We start from the raw sequence: 17694 nt of genomic DNA on the forward strand, positions 1-17694 counted from the left end.
CAAATAAGGGAACAGGACAAATGCTCATAAAAAGAACTAAACAAAATAGAGATAAACGATGTACCTTACAAAGAGTACAAACTAATAATCATAAGGATGCACACTGATTTTGGGAGAAGAATAGATGAACACAGTGAGAACTTCAACAAAGAATTGGGAAATATGAAAAAGACCAGTAAGAAGTGAAGAATACAATATTGGAAATGAAAAATTCACTAAACGAAATCAACAGCAGAGTAGATGACACAGAAGAACGGATCAGGGACCTGAATGAAAGACTAGAGGAAATCACCCAAACTGAACAGGAAAAAGAATTAAGAAGAACAAGGACAGTCTAAAGGACCTCTAGGACAACATCAAGCATACTAACATCCATATTATAGGTGTCCCAGAAGGAGAAGAGAGAGACAAAGGGGCAGAGAACCTATTTGAAGAAATAATAGCTGAAAACTTCCCTAACCTAAAAAGAAAAAAGCAGACATTCAGGTTCAGGAAGTACAGAGAGAACCAAACAAGATGAACCCAAAAAGGCACACACCAAGACCTGCTATAATTAAAATGGCAAGAATTAAAGCTAAAGAGAGAAATCTAAAAGCTGCAAGAGAAAGTGACACGTTACATACAAGGAAACCCCATAAAGGTATCAGTAGAAACCTTACAGGATAGAAGTGAGTACTGTGACATACTCAAAGTGCTGCAAGGGGAAAACCTACAGCCAAGAATACTCTACCTGGCATGTTTATCATTCAGAATGGAAAGAGAGAGAAGGAGTTTTCCAGACAAGCAAAAACTAAAGGAGTTTATCACCAATAAACCAGCCTTATAAGAAATGTTAAAAGGACTTATTTAAATGGAAAAGAAAAGACCACAAATAGAAATAAGAAAGTTACCAAGAAAAAAAATCACTGATAAAAGCAAATATACAGTAAAGGTAGCTGATCAATCACCTATAAAGCTTATATGAAGGTCAAAAAACAAAAGCATTAAAATTATCTATTTCCATGATAAGAAGCTAAAGGATAGACACACAAAAAAGAGGTTAAATTTGATATTAAAAACAAAATGTAGGGGGAAGGGAGTAAAAGTCTAGGGCTTTTAGTAAGAGGTCAAACTTAAAAGACCATCAACTTAACATAGATTGTTATTTACATGGGTTGTTTTATATGAATCTCATGGTACTCACAAACCAGAAACCCATAATAAATACACAAAAGGTTAAGAGAAAGAAACCCAAACATGATACTAAAGAAAGCCATGAAATTACAAGGGAATAGAGCAAGAGAAGAAGAAAGGAACAGAGAAGAGCCACTCAAAGACTGAGAAAAAAAGTAACAAAATGGCAATAAGTACATTCTTATCAATAGCTTCTTTAATTGTCAATGGTCTAAATGCTCCAATCAAAAGACATAGGGTGGCTGAATGGATAAAAACACAAGACCCATATATATGTTGCATACAAGAGACATTTCTGACCTAAAGGCGCTCACAAACTGAAAGTGAAGGGATAGAAAAGACACTCCATGAAAATGGCAAAGAAAAGAAAGCTGGAGTAGCAATACTTATAGCAGATGACATAGACTTTAAAACAAGAACTTAACAAGAGACAAAGAAGGGCACTACATAATGAGAAAGGGAACAATTGAACAAGAAGAAGTAACACTTCTAAATATCTGTGCACCCAACACAGGAGCACCTTAATATATAAAGCAATTATTAACAGACATAAGGGAGAAATAGTCAGTAACACAATAATAGTAAGGAAATTTAACTCTCCATTTACATCAATGGATAGATCATCCAAACAGAAGCTCAATAAGGAAACACTGGCCTTAAATGATACATTAGACCAGAAGGACTTAGTAGATATATATAGAACATTCCATGCAAAACCCACAGAATACACATTCTTTTCAAATGTATCTGGAACATTCTCCAGGATAGATCACATATTAGGCCACAAAACAAGTCTCAATAAATTTACAAAGACTGAAATAATATCAAGCATCTTTTCTGATCACAATGGTATAAAACTAGAAATCAATTACAAGAAGAAAGCTGGAAAAGTCATAAATATGTGGAGATTAAATAAAATGCTACTGAACAATGATTGGCTCAATGAAGAAGTAAAAGGAAGAATCAAAAAATACCTGGAGACAAATGAAAATGAAAACACAAGAAGCCAAAATGTATGGGATATAGCAAAAGCGGTACTAAGAGGGAAGTTTATAGCAATACAGGCCTATGTCAACAAACAAGAAAAGTCTCAAACAATTTACAAGTGCACCTAGTGGAACTACAAAATGAAGAACAAACAATGCCCAAGATCAGTAGAAAGAAGGAAATAATAAAAATCAGAGCAGAAATAAATGAAATAAAGACTAAAATAGCAATAGAAAAAAAATCAGTGAAACTAAGAACTGGTTCTTGGAAAAGATAAACAAAACTGACAAACCTTTAGCTAGACTCACCAAGAAAAAAAGAGAGAAAGCTCAAATAAAATCAGAAATGAAAGAGAAGTAATTACAAAGGACATCTCAGAAATACAAAGGATTATAAGAGAATACTATGAAAAGCTATTCACCAACAAATTAAATAATCTAGAAGAAATGGATAAATTCTTAGAATAAGACAACCTTCCAAAACTGAATTAATAAGAAATAGAGAATCTGAATAGACCATTCACCAGTAAGGAGATTGAAACAGTAATCAAAAACCTCCCAAAAAACAAGAGTCGGGACCAGACTGCTTCCCTAGTGATTTCAATCATTCATTCAAAGAAGACTTAATACTCATCCTTCTCAAGCTCTTCCAAAAAATTGGAGAGGAAGCTCCCTAACTCATTCTATGAGGCCACCATTACCCTGATATCAAAACCAGACAAGGACAACACAAGAAAAAGAAAATTACAGGCCAGTATTACTGATGAACACAGATGTAAAAATCCTCAATAAAATACTAGGAAATCGAATATAACAACACATTAAAAAGATCATACACCATGATCAAAGATCAAGTGGGATTTATTCCAGGGATGCAGGGATGGTTTAAGATCTGCAAATCAATCAATGTGATACACCACATCAATAAAACGAAGAATAAATGTCACAAATAAATAAATAAAGAATATGGGCATCTCAATAGATGCAGAGAAAGCACTAGACAAGATACAGCATCTATTTATGATAAAAAGTCTGAATAAAATGGGTATAGAAGGAAAGTAACTCAACATAGTAAAGCCCATATATGATGAACCCACAGCTCATATCATACTCAATGGTAAAAATCTGAAAACTATCCCTTGAAGAACAGGAACTGGACAAGGAAGCCCACTTTCATCACTCTTATTTAACATAGTATTGGCAGTCCTAACCAGAGCAATCAGGCAAGAAGAAGGAATAAAAGGGACCCAAATTGGAAAGGAAGAAGTAAAACTGTCACTATTTGCAGATGACATGATTTTATACAGAAAATCCTAAAGAATCCACCAAAAAACTATTAGAAATAATAAAAGAATCCTGTGAAGTCACAGGATACAAAATCAACATAAAAAAATCAGTTGCATTTCTATACACCAACAATGAAGTAGCAGAAAGAGAAATTAAGAATACAATTCCATCGTTAAGTGAAATAAGCCAGTTAGAGAAGGATAATCTCTGTATGACTCCACTCATATGAGGAATTTAAAAATGTGGACAAAGAGAACAGATTAGTGGCTACCAGGGGAAAGGTGGGGTAGGGGGTGGGCACAAGGGGTGAAATGGTGCACCTACAACACGAATGACAAACATTAATGTACAACTGAAATCACACAAGATTGTAACCTATCATTAACTCAATAAAAAAATAAAAAATAAAAAAAAATAAAAGAGACCCCACAGAGCTCCCTCACCCCTCCCACCATTGGAGGACGACTCTAGAAGTCTGCAACCCAGAAGAGAGCCCTCATTCAACCATGCTGGTACCCTGACCTCAAATTCCAGCCTCCAGAACTATGAGAAATAAACGTCTGCTGTTCAGAAACCAAAAAAAAAAAAAAAAAAAAAAAAGAATACAATCTACAATCCCATCTAAAATCCCAACAAAAAGAATAAAATAGGTAGGAATAAATTCAACCAAAGAGGTGAAAGACTTGTACACTGAAAACTATAAAACATTGTTGAGGGGCCAGCCCTGTGGCCGAATGGTTGAGTTCTCCTGCTCTGTTTCGGCAGCCCAGGGTTTCGCCGGATCAGATCCTGGGCATGACATGGCACTGCTCATGGGGTCATGTTGGGGTGGCATCCCACATGCTGCAGCTGGAGGGACCCACAACTAGCATATGCAACTATGTACTGGGGGGTTTTGGGCAGAAAAAAGAAAAATAAAAAAAAATAAAGTCTTAAAAAAAAGTATATATTATAGACATACTGAAAAAAACATTGTTGAAAGAAATTGAAGAAAACACAAAAAAATGGAAAGATAGTCCATGTCCATGGATTCTATGAATTAACATGGTTAAAATGTCCATACTTCCCAAAGCAATCTATAGATTCAACACAATCCCTACCAATGTCCCAGTGACATTTTCACAGAAATAGAATAAAGAATCCTAAAATTTATGTGGAACAACAAAAAGTGCAGAATAGCTAAAGGAATCCTGAGAAAAAAGAACAAAGCTAGAGGTATCACACTCCTTGATTTCAAAAAGTACTACAAAGATACAGTAATCAAAACAGCATGGTATTGGCACAAAAACAGACACAGATCAATGGTATAGAATCAAGGGCCCAGAAGTAAACCCCCACATCTATGGACAGCTAATTTTCAACAAAGGAGCTGAGAACATACAATGGAGAAAGGAAACTCTCTTCAATAAATGGTGCTGGGAAAACTGGACAGCCACATGCAAAAGAATGAAAGTAGACCATTATCTTACACCATACACAAATATTAACTCAAAATAGATTAAAGACTTTAATGTAAGAGATGAAACCATAATGTAAGAGTTGAAAACTTCTAGAAGAAAACACAGGCAGTATGCTCTTCAACATCAGTGTTAGCAGCATCTTTTTGAATACCATGTCTCACCACGCAAGAGAAACAAAAGAAAAAATAAACAAATGGGGCTACATCAAACTAAAAAGCTTCTGGACAGCAAAGGAAACCATCAACAAAACAAAAAGATAACCTTATAATTGGGAGAAGATATTTGCCAACCACATATCCGATACGGGGTTAATATCCAAAATATATAAAGAACTCTTACATTTCAAGAACAAAGAAACAAACGACCAATTGAAAAATGGGCAAAAGATCTGAACAGACATTTTTCCAAAGAAGATATGGAGATGGCCAATAAGCATATGAAAAAATGTTCAACATCACTAATTATCAGGGAAATGCAAATCAAAACTACAATGAGATATCACCTCACACCCATCAGAATGGCTATAATTAACAGGACAAGAAATAACAAGTGTTGGAGAGGACCTGGAGAAAAGGGAACGCTCATACGCTCCTGGTGGGAATGCAAACTGGTGCAGCCACTATGGAAAATAGTATGGAGAATCCTCAAAAAATTAAGAATAGAACTACCATGTGATCCAGATATTCCACTTCTGCGTATTTATTCGAAGAACATGAAAACATAAATGCACAAAGATATATGCACCCCTATGTTCATTGCGGTGTTATTCACAATAGCTGAGACTTGGAAACAACGTAAGTGCCCATCAATGGATGAATGGATAAAGAAGATGTGGTTTATACATGCAACGGAATACTACTCAGCTATTAAAAAAAGATGAAATCTTGCCATTTGTGATAACATGGATGGACCTTGCTTGAGGGTATTATGCTAAGCGAAATGTCAGACGGAGAAAGTCAAATACCGTGATTTTACTCATAAGTCGAAGATAAAAGCAACAACAAACAAATTCATCGATACAAAGATCAGATTGGTGATTATCAGAGGGGAAGGGGGTGGGGAGGAGGGCAAAAAGGGCAATAGGGCACATGTATATGGTGATGGATGGTAACTAGTCTTTGGGTAGTGAACATGATGTAGTTTACACAGAAATATAAATATAATAATGTTCACCTAAAATTTATATGATATAAACCATTGTTACCTCAATAAAAAAATACATAAATAAAATAAAAATCAATTAGAAAATCATGAAATAAGACAAAGTGAAAACATAGAGAAATTGAGAGAGAAAGCCATTTGGGGACACAGGATGGGGTGGGGTGGGGAGAACCCCAGTTCCAGAATGTAGGCTCCTCTTTGAGTGTCCCTCTGCACTGTGGCACATGGCACTCTCTGGACCTGGCAGCTTTGTTTGTTCTTTCACTTGTGAATCCACGGAGTCCCAAAATGTACTCTCTTTCAATCCCAACAAGCCTTCACGGCTGTAGTGGAGAGAGTGGCTCCAATGGGAGGATGGATCCAATATATACAGAAACAGGTATTCTAAGTATGGATCATGTGTAAATACACAAAACCAATTGTAGGAATTTCCCTGCATGGATCAAAGTCCTGTTTTTAGAGACAGGCCCACACTGGAGTTGTGAAGCCCTTCTTCTGCTTGTGAATGGCTTGGTCGTGAACAAGCAAAATGAGACTCCTCCAGCTATTATCGACCTTGGAAAGGGTGTTAGTGCTAGGGGTGTTCATATCTTAGAGATGCCTGGTAGTTCCGAGGAAGGGTCTGGTCACAGCTTTGGGAAAAGGCTTTACCCAGTTCACCTGGAGGATCTTGTGCTGTGCTGTTCCAAACAAGTGTTAAAGACGTTTTTCAATCTCTTAAGTGACTAGTGCTAGTAAATTTCATTATAAGCTTTAATCTAACACTTATTTCCAGGCCATAGGAATTCTTTCTTTTTCTTTTTTTTAAAGATTGGCACCTGAGCTAACATCTGTTGCCAATCTCTCTTTTTTTTTCTTCTTCTTCTTCTTATCCCCAAAGCCCCCCGTACATAGTTGTATATTCTAGTTGTAGGTCCTTCTAGCGGTGCTGTGTGGGATGCCACCTCAGCATGGCCTGATGAGCGGTGCCATGTCCGTGCCGAGGATCCAAACCGGTGAAACCCTGGGCTGCCAAAGCAGAGCAATGAACTTAACTACTCGGCCACAGGGTTGGCCCCGGGAATTATTTCTTATAAAGTGATTTTGTTTGTTGTTGCTATAATGTTATCCATTTAATTGAACTTGACTTGAACTGGGTAAGAACCAAAATTAAGTCATGAAGAAAAACCAATTTTTTAAACTATGAAGAAGAAATAAGGATGAATTTTTAATAAGCATGAGGCAACCATGTGAATGGTTTGGGTCAGCCTCAAAATGCCTCTTACCTTGGCAACTATTGACATGAATAATGTTTTTCTAATATTTTCTAAAACTCTTTATCCTAAAAGAGAGAACAATCCTTTTTCACTTCTTTAGTTCTGGGTTTTTTACTCTTTGTTTCTTAAGCCCTTCTAATTATTTTTTTCTTCTTTAAAAAGAGGAAATTATGATTTGCCCAAGTTCAAGTGAACACAAATGCATTATAAAACAGGCATTTTCTTCCCCACTACTCCCCAGCCTCTAAACAATATTTTGTTATCTTTTGGAATGCTGTGGGAGTATTTAGCTTTCCTTAGTAACTTCTGGGTTAGGTAGGCCCAGTTAGAGAAACATCTGATGTTAATCTGGGGGCTTTATGCCCCAGTAAAGTAGAACAGCCACCTACACAGAAAGGCCCTTTGTAGCAGTGGACCTAAGACAATAGGAGCATTGAGAGACAAAGAGGACACCAGCAGTACTAGCTACTGCTAAGAAATTCTTGTTTTATGAGATACTTAGTATTATAAGTGCTAAAAGAGACCTGATGACATTTTTTAAAATGCAACTTATTTTGAACGCCATTGAATTTTCCTATTTTTAAAGAAATGTTTAACTACTTTTGAAAACTTACAGATTTTCTGATTTGAGAAAGCTTTAAAGTCTCTACCTTCATAAACCCAGTCAGTTATTCCATTATATATTACATTTTCTTTCCCATTCCACGTGATCCTCTGACTTGACGAATTTGGTTCATTTTTAACATAAATATCACTGTTCCAAACATATGCCTAGGAAGATTGAAAAAATATTGATAAATAATAACATCTTTACTATATTTTGTTTAGAGTTTTAAAAAACATTCCTAATTTACTTTATCCTAAAAAAAATATTGGTATGCAAGGGTAATGAGTACCTTAGGTTATTCAATTTGAGAGAGAGAGTCATTTATTCCCTTCCCCTCACATTCTTAAATTAGAAGTATACCAGGTATAATCCTCTAAATACTCCTAATATATTAAAAAGAAGCAGCTCACAACCACCACTAATTGGATGCTAAAGTGTATGAGAAGCCCTACAAGACTGGCCAATTCTCTGGGACGGTATGTGCTTGTGCATTTCTTTCTGGGGGAGTGGAGTAGAGGCAATACAGTTGCACCCCGGACAAGTTCAACTACACATAAACAGTCCATCTTCCTGTTTAGATTCTTTTGGACTTCGGACATTCTCCTAGCACTATAAAACATGAAGATATATCTATAGTGACACAGAGAGGGTCACAGAACTAACTGAAAGCAGATACTCCTCTTAAAAAAAATCTAAGTACAACAGAAATTAGAATTTAAGAGTTTAATGAGCATTTTCCCAGTAAAGCATTCTCTTATGGTAGTTCAGAAACGTTGAGGAATTGTATTTACTGTGGTAGGCTAATAAAATATTATTTTAGGCAATAACACTATATTTGATAGTGAAGTACTGGCTTCCTAAGTGTCTACTCTATATCAGGGTTAGTAGCTTCTGCATATGAAAGATTTTTCTGTCATTATTTTTCTGACAACAGGAAAGACTCACTAACCAATTTATGACCCTCTGGTGACCATGTGATCCACTGTGTCTTGTTTGGAATTCTCTCTTCTGTAATCAGCTGCCTGGAAAAAAGATACAAGGAAACATTACCAAATGAATAAACCACAGTGGGATTGCTTTCTTGAAAAAATTATTATTACACTAGAAAAGCATAATAGATTTTATGAGGAAGTAACTGACCTTTTATTTAAGTCATAAATGTCATATGAGGCAGTGTAGGAATGTCTCCATTGCTATAAAAGAAAGCAGACATTTCAGCCTTTTGTGATCCTTAATAGTTTGGCTACTTGCTATAGGAGCTCAAGATGAGAGATAAAGTAATGTATCATTGTATAATTCTCAAATTTTATCATATCTTATAATTCCCTATCTAGATTCCTGGAAGTTTGGAATTAGAAAGTATCTTAAAGACCATCTGGTATAAACTCCTCTGGACTTCATCTATACCATAGCTCTGGCATCACCTCTGCCAAGGAGCTTCCCCAGGACCACAGTGGGCCCAAGTGCCACTTCCTATTCCTAGCACTTACCACAGTATGTTAAGTTCACCTGTTCAAACAAATGCAAATTTTCACTTTTCAACCATCTTATTGGCAAAATATTTAAAAGATCTATAATGCTATTGCTGGTGGTGATGTGGAGAAATGTTTACTTTCTTACATTGATCATGAAAATATAAAGTGTTATAGATTTTTTAAAAGCTACTTGGCACTCAATATACATTAAAATCGAAATACATATGCCATCGATATTTTAAACAACCCTCTTAAGAAGCTATCAAATGAAAAGCAAACCAAATCCAAAGAAATTAGAAGAAAAGACATAATAAAACTAAAAGCAGTAATCAAATAGAAAGTACACAATAGAGACAAATCAAAGCTGAAAACTTATTCTTCAAGACTAATAAAATTGCTAACATAGTAAGAGCGAGGAAAAAAAGTATGAATGACCAATATCAGAAATGACAAATGGGATACCACAACAGACTCTACAGACATTAAAAGTTTATAAGACCCTATTATAAACATTTTTGCCAATACATTTTAAAAGTTAGAAAAAAGGACAAATTCCTTGACAAACAAGTTATCAAAAGTGAGACAAGGAAAGACCGGAAATTTGAATAGTCTACACCTAATAAACAAATTGAATCCATCAATAAAAACCTTTGCACAAAGAAAACTCCAAACCCAAATAACTTTACCAGCAAACTCCTTGCTATTTATCCAAGTGAGTTGAAAACTTATACCCACATGACAAACCTACACAGAAATTTTTATGGCAGCTTTAGGAGCAATGGCCCAAACTTGGAAGCAACCAAAAAGTCCTTCAATAGGTGAATGGATTAACAAACCATGGGCCATCCAGGCACTGGGATATTATTCAGTGATAAAAAGAAGTGAGCTATCACATCAAAAAAAGTCATGGAGGAATCTTAAAACGCATACTGCTAAGTGAAAGAAGGCAATCTGAAAAGGCTACATACTGCATGGTTCCAACCATATGACATTATGGAAGTGACAAAATTATAGAAATAGTAAAATGATCAGCGGTTGCAAGGGGTTGGGGGGAGAGAGGGATGAATAAGTGGAGCACAGGGGATTTTCAGCGAGTAAAAATATTCAGTATGATACTGTAATGATAGTTACATGCCATTATACATTTGCCAAAACTCATAGAATGTACACCGCAAAGAGTGAACCCTAACGTAAACTACCGACTTTAGTAAATAATAATGTATGAATATCGGATCATTGTAAGAAATGCAACACACTAATGCAAAATGTTACTAAAGGGGGAAAGTGCGGCGGAGGCAGTGGGCAGTGAGGAGTAGATGGGAACTTTCTGTATTTTCTGCTTATTTTCTGTAAATCTAAAGCTGCTGTAAATAATAAAGTCTATTAACTTAAAAATAAATAAATTAAAGCTATATCAGATGACTTGGAAAAAGTTCCACATGGTATCATTGAGTGAGAAATATAATTTATAGAAAAATATGGAAAACATGATTCTATTTTTATAAAATAAGCATAACTAAAAAGAATCTCTATCTTCATAGAATTATATAGATAAAGAGAAAACACAAAATATGAAGAGATATACGCTAGATTCTTTTTTTTTTTTTTTAAAGATTGGCACCTGAGCTAACAACTGTTGCCAATCTACTTTGTTTTTTACCTTCTGCTTTTTCTCCCCAAATCCCCCCAGTACATAGTTGTATATTTTAGTTGTGGGTCCTTCTAGTTGTGTCATGTGGGACCACCGCCTCAACGTGGCCTGATGAGTGGTGCCATGTTCGCATCCAGGATCCAAACCAGTGAAACCCTGGGCCGCTGCAGCGGAGTGCATGAACTTACCACTCGGCCATGGGGCCGGCCCCAATGCTAGATTCTTAACATGGGATACATGGGGAAAAGGCAGAGAGATGAGGAGGAAGGAGGTAAGCAAAAAAAAAAAGGAAAAAAAAATGAAGATAAAAATACATATATACTTATACGGATTAACATTTACCAAAAATTATGTTTATATGTTAATGCCTATATAAAGATATTTTAAAAGAAATTACTTGTTTATTTGTCTGTCTTCCCTATTATACTCCTAGAGGTAAGAAATTGTCTTACTCATCTTTAAATAGCTGGAGTCTGGTCTAGCACAAGCCACATAGTATGTGTTCAAGAAATAAACCAAACTAAAATAAAAAGCAGATTTTACATACGAGGATAAAACAGAGGAAATGGGTAGCCCAAGGACTCCTGGCTGTATAATGGAAGAGCTGAGACACAAGCCAGGGATCCTAACCTTGAAGACTATTTCCCACTTATCATTTATCACCCTCCTATCCTCTCTTGTCAACAAATATTTATTAAGTCCCCACTTTTTGCAAGTCACACATTCCATTTTGAATCCTAGATTATTTTGACACAATCCATGCTTGTTTCTGGGAAACCTCTGAGTATAATACTTGCTAGAGCCAAAAGGTGCAGTACAGGTTAAAAATTTTAAGAGGTTTAAGAAAGTTTGAGATCATCGCAGAATGACAGATCCATCATGAGTTGTAAAAGGATACCCAAGATGTTTGGTACATTCACTCCATGTTTTGAAACAGACCATCAGTCTATTTGGGTTATAAACATTGGCAGCTATCCTCTCTCAGCCATTCCTGGATAAGACAGGCTCCCTCTTCTTGAGGAGCTCATAGTTGAATGGGGGACATGAGCAAGTAAATACAAGAAAAGAGTCACAAGAGATATCATGGAGGTGGGTGGGGAGAGGCAGAAATAATATATTAGGCTTCGGGTGGGAAAGAGGCGCATGGAAAAAGTGATTCATGGACTGAATTTCAGTGGGAGAAGACAGTCATGCAGAAAAGGGGAAAAAAAAGCATCACAGCAGAGAGAAGTTGAAACACAAAGATGGGAAAGATCACGTTTAAGAGCACAAGCTATGGAGTCTTCTAACCTGGATTCAAGTCTTGCTATAGAATGAATGTTTGTTTCCCCTCCAAATTTATGTGTTGAAATCCTAACCCTTAGTGTGATGCTATGTGGAGGTGGGGCCTTTGGGAGGTGACTACGTCATGAGTGTGGAGCCCTCGTGAATGGGATCAGTACCCTTATAAAAGAAACTCCAGAGAGATTCTTTGCCCCTGCTACCATGTGAGGACACAGGGAGAAGAGAGCCAACTATGATCCAGGAAGTGGGATCTCACCAGACACTGAATATGCTGGCACCTTGATCTTGGACTTAGCTTCCAGAACTGTGAGAAGTAAATTTCTGTTGTCAAGCCGCACAGCTTGTGGTCTTTTGTTATAGCAGCCTGAATGGACTAAGACAAGTCTCCACTGTGTAGTATCAGGCAATTCCTTTCTAAGCTTCAATTTTCTCTTTAGAAAAATGGGGATAATGACAGCAACAACCTCAGGTGCGTGGGAATGCATGTGAAGTGCTTAGCAGGGCTCCTGTAACACTGTCAACATGTATAGGTGATGCAACTATTATTATCTCTAGAGCATTGGGCAATAAGCGGAGAGCATCGGAGAACATCTGTACCAAGTTGTCTGGTACTTATTTATTTATGTTTTCACTCACTCACTTATTTTCTTGTAGCCACAACTTAGAAGTAATAATTAATCTTTCTGTATGCACTAACTCAGTCATGGAGAAGCCATGGCGTAGGATCTAAGGAACACTGCACAGTAGACCTCCGAGGAAACGGAAGATGACTACTTTGCTCTGGATATGTTTCTTGAGAGTTGATTAGTCAACATTTATGCTGTACAGAAAATTCTACTGGATACTCTGGGAAGTAAAATAGAAGATATATTCTCTACTTTCAAAAATCTTATAATTCATGATTTGCAATAAAATGTATGAAGAAAGTAAAATAAGCTAATGTGATAAAGAGTGAGTGGTCCAGTGTGGGGGAACAGAATGGCAGGGAGCAATGTTAGATAAAGGGATCCAAGACAGCCTGGACCTGTGCTACTAAAAAGGGAGAGCCATATGATGATGAGGGGAAGAAGGTTCTAGGAGGAAGCACTAGCAAATGCTTTGGCCCTTAGATGGGAATGAAAGTGATGCTTGAGAAAAATAAAGAGGTGTGAACTTAAAAGTTCTTAACTGTTGATCATTTACTTACCTGGGAGCCCTTAGATCTACCTGTGCCTAGGCCCCACCCATAGCTAAGCTGAGTTAGTTGGTGTGGGGTAGGCTGCAGGCATCCGTATTTTAAGAACCCCCCCAGGTGATTCTAAGGTGCAGGCTGAGGTGGGAAACCCAGGCCAAGCACGGTGAGTGCAGAGATGGTGGGAGGAGATGTGTTCAGACGGGCTGACTGGGGTCCAGTCACACAGGCTTCTGAGGATGCTGAGTTGAGAGTTGGTGTTTTACTCTGGGGGTGATGGGAAGCCACTAATCATGATCATAATGTAATCTAATTTAGGTTGTAAAAGGGGCACTGTGGATACCGTCTGAAAAGCATAGACAGCGGGATGAAGGGGACAGAGTGAAAACAGTAAAAGCAGTTAAAACTCCAGCAACACAACAAATCAAGTTACCAGCAATGGTTGTCCAGCTAAGGTCTACCAGTGAAAAGCATCCATTAGTCCACATCATATTGCACTGTGTATTTTGCTTTCAATGCAGAATATCTCTACCAATTTTTAATCTTTCCTACATGTCTCAAAACTTCCTATACTCAACAACTGTTGTCAAATCCATCAGGAATCCAAAAATTGCAGTTAAAGTTACTGGCGATTTGCAGTCATTCTAAACACGAAGAGGATATGCAATTAGGCTGCAACCTTTACTGAATGTGTAAGAATTTGATGTTGGGCTGGGTGACTGGAGGAGGCTGAGTGCTCTCTGCAGGGCACTGATGACCAGTGCTGAGGTTCCCGCTTTAGAATGGTTTGTGTATGGTAGGACCTGAAGGCTGGGAGGTGGTCTGAATCACCTTGCAGAGTCTCTTTTGGAGGATGAGAAATTTAACTTTTTTTTAAAGCTAATACTTATCAAGAGTTTTATTATATCTAAAACTGAGACAAAGGAAATAAGAGGTTCTATTACTGGATGTACAAGTCAGACATGTAGACATACTTTTAAATAGTAAGCTCTATTTTATTAACTTTTTAGTATCCATAACATATTATTACTTATACTTTTTAGTATTTAAAAACACTGAAAATGAATTTCTTTTAAAACATTTGTTGGATGTCTCTTTTATGAATGAGAATGACCATTTCTCCTTTGGGGCTGAATTAATAAGTTTTTAGTGCCTACTATTACTGAGGTGTCAACCTTAAATATTCATAGACTTGAAATCAGTTATAAAATAACATAGTCATAGGATTCTTTAAACATCACAGGAAGACAGCATTTCTTTTACCTTCACATAGTTGTACTCTAAGAGAATAAACTGTCGATCAGGAGATACTGAATAATCACTTATAGCATGCCCAAATTCATCCTGTCAATCAAGTAGAAAAAAGAACAATTGAACAATTCCATTTAACTGCCATTATTGAGCATTTACTATGTAGAAGGTACAGTTCTAGACATGTGGTTCACGCCTTGGAAGCTCCCAGTCTAGGAGAGATGGCACATTCCCCCACACAAAGGACCATAATGCAAGGTGGGTGGTGAACAGGGCGGAAAAGCAGGGAGGGAAGGATTAATGCTAACCGAGGAAAGAAAGCTGTGAGGGTGTGAGGCTGTGTGGGATCAGGTAGAGAGAGAACTTTCTCAGGAGGGGGAACAGCATGAACAAAAACTCAGATGTGGGAAAGGGCATGCATACGTAGAGACTGTCTAAAGGTTAGGTGTAACAGGATAGGATGTATCAGATAAAGTAGAAGGTGAGAGGACAGAAAATTAGAAAAATAGCTGGGACCTAAATATAAGAAGGTGAACTATGAGCTACTTTTTGCACATGGACGTGATAGAATCTCATCTGTCTTTTATGAAGATGCTCTGGTGACACAGTGGCTGAGATAAGATGAGAGAGGTTGCATCAGCTTTGGACTTGGGCATTGCAGTGGTCTGATCTACAGAATGGAGATAGGGACAGAAGTTAGAATACTCACTATCACAAGATCAAACAAGGTCTCGAACCAGGACTATACAGTGGGAATGGAAATCTGAGAGATATTTGACATTGCAGAGGGAAAATCAATAGGGTTTGTTGAGTAGCTAAATATGGGGGATGACAGAGGGATCAAGGAGGATTCTGAGGTTTCTAGCTTAAATGACTTGGAGGAGAGCACTATTTACCAAGATTGGGAACTCAGGAAAAGGAATAGGATGCTTTCACTTTGCTAGGAGAATGAAGGGGAGATAACTAGTTTAGCTTGACCTGAATTTAAATGCCTGTAGCCCATCCATGTGTAGAAGCCAGCAAGCTGTTGGAAACAGAGGTTTAGATCTTTGGAGAATGTTAGTGTTAAAAGCGTGTATTTGAGAAACAAGACCAGAAAGAGAGCGTGAATGCTGTGGAAGTGCATGAAATTCACTGAAGGAGAGCATGCAAAGTGAGGAGAGAGGCCAGCAAGCAAAGACAGAGCCCTGGGGAGCACTTACACTTAGGAGTATGGGCAGAGGAGGAGGAATCGTCAGAGGAGACTAAAAAGTAGCCAAGGCAGGGAGCATTCCAAGAAGGAGAGAAAGATCCACTGTGCCATATGCTGCAGAGAGAGTCCAACAGGATGAGAAACGATAGTACTCATGATTTGAAAGGTTATGAAAAAAAATCCCCAGAATTTCCTTAAAGTATGAATTAATTATGTGATTAAACATACAAATGTACTGTTCTCCAAGAAAATGGAGCTGTTTCCATATTCAGCATCGAATAGCAAGATATTATTTTCTTGTTTGTAGAGATATTCATGATCTGAAGAGAGAAAACGGCCAGATCAATATTTCAAGTTGCCATTAAACATCTTCATAAGCTAAAAATTATGCAATAAAAATTTAAGATTTAAGTTCACACAAGTACTAAATAAGCATTTCTAAGTTGGAAAAACATTGACTGATGAATATTACACCAGTAGGCATTCATTTTTCCATCATTATTGTCAAGGATTCAATTCACATTTAACTTTTTATGGTACATATCAAAGAAATACTAAGGTTTTTTCTATCTTATCTCCCTTCCCACCAAGCAGAAAAAAATACTCTCCTATAGGGTTTAAAAAAACAAAGATATCTTCTCAGTGCCATAAAAGTGCCCCACAACCTAACTAGAATGAACGTAAGCATAAAAACCTGTCCCCTCCCCTACAAAAAATCCTTACCTGAAACCCACTGCAAGGAGTAGTACTTCAGCCTATGAGTATTTTTTAAATAATCAGTTAAAGTGTAAGTTTGGCGACTGTCAGCTGTAGCATCATCTGTTGGTTGAAAAAAAGAGCCAAATGTTCAGTAAGATGGAATAACCTAAGTTTTGCACAAAATAAACAAATGGATCTCTATAATATATACTGGTCACAAAATACAGAAATGTACTCAAAAAATGCAAAACATATTTTCAAAGAGTTTGGACTGGGTGGATAGACTAAAAATACATTTAACTGTTAAAGTGTATGTGAGTGTGTGTGTTTCACAGCACTATATTATTGAGCTTCATTATGAAGGTCCAGATCAGCAACGTCCAATCAAAATATAATGTGAGTACATTTTCTAGTAGCCATATTTAAAAAATTTTAAGGTAAAATTAACTTTAATAGCATTTTTTTCCTGCTTTTTCTCCTCCAAATCCCCCCAGTACATAGTTGTATATTTTATTTTAGTTGTGGGTCCTTCTAGTTGTGGCATGTGGGACGCTGCCTCAACATGGCCTGATGAGTGGTGCCTGACCGGCGACACCCCGGGCTGCTGAAGTGGAGTGCGTGAACTTTACCACTGGGCCACAGGGCCGGCCCCTAATAGCATATTTTATTTAGCCCAATATATCCAAAATATTATCATTTCAATGTATGATCAATATTTAAATGTTATTAATGAGATCTTTCACATTATTTCTTTTCATACTAAGTCTTTGAAATCTGGTATGTAATTTACAATGACAGCATATTTCAATTTGATTAGGCACATTCACAGTCAGTAGCTACATGTGGCCTTGTGGTGGACAGCACGAGGCTAGATCATCCTTTTTGAGGCCCTGAGATCCACTTCGAAGCTCTCTCACTCCTCAAGGACCTTGAGACATGCTGATTACCCAGTTCAGGGATCTCTGTTTCTACGGGTGCTTTTCCCTGAACTTGGTGAAAGTTTACATGAAACCCTTCCGTTGGATTCTGACACCTCAGTAG

The 17694-nt window shown here is 37.2% G+C and overlaps 1 protein-coding gene across 1 annotated transcript in view; it reads right to left on the bottom strand.

The window, feature by feature from the left end:
- DPP4 (dipeptidyl peptidase 4) overlaps positions 1-17694 on the bottom strand; it is an 86574-nt gene that overhangs the window by 46415 nt on the left and 22465 nt on the right. The window contains exons 3-8 of the mRNA XM_046659904.1: positions 16678-16773; positions 16183-16274; positions 14775-14855; positions 9071-9123; positions 8880-8952; positions 7974-8094 (exon numbers count right to left, since the gene is read on the bottom strand). Coding sequence (XP_046515860.1) covers positions 7974-8094; positions 8880-8952; positions 9071-9123; positions 14775-14855; positions 16183-16274; positions 16678-16773 — 516 coding nt within the window. The remainder of the gene's footprint in view (positions 1-7973; positions 8095-8879; positions 8953-9070; positions 9124-14774; positions 14856-16182; positions 16275-16677; positions 16774-17694) is intronic.

This window comes from Equus quagga, chromosome 4 (assembly GCF_021613505.1).
Source record: "Equus quagga isolate Etosha38 chromosome 4, UCLA_HA_Equagga_1.0, whole genome shotgun sequence".
NCBI classification, from domain to species: Eukaryota; Metazoa; Chordata; class Mammalia; order Perissodactyla; family Equidae; genus Equus; species Equus quagga.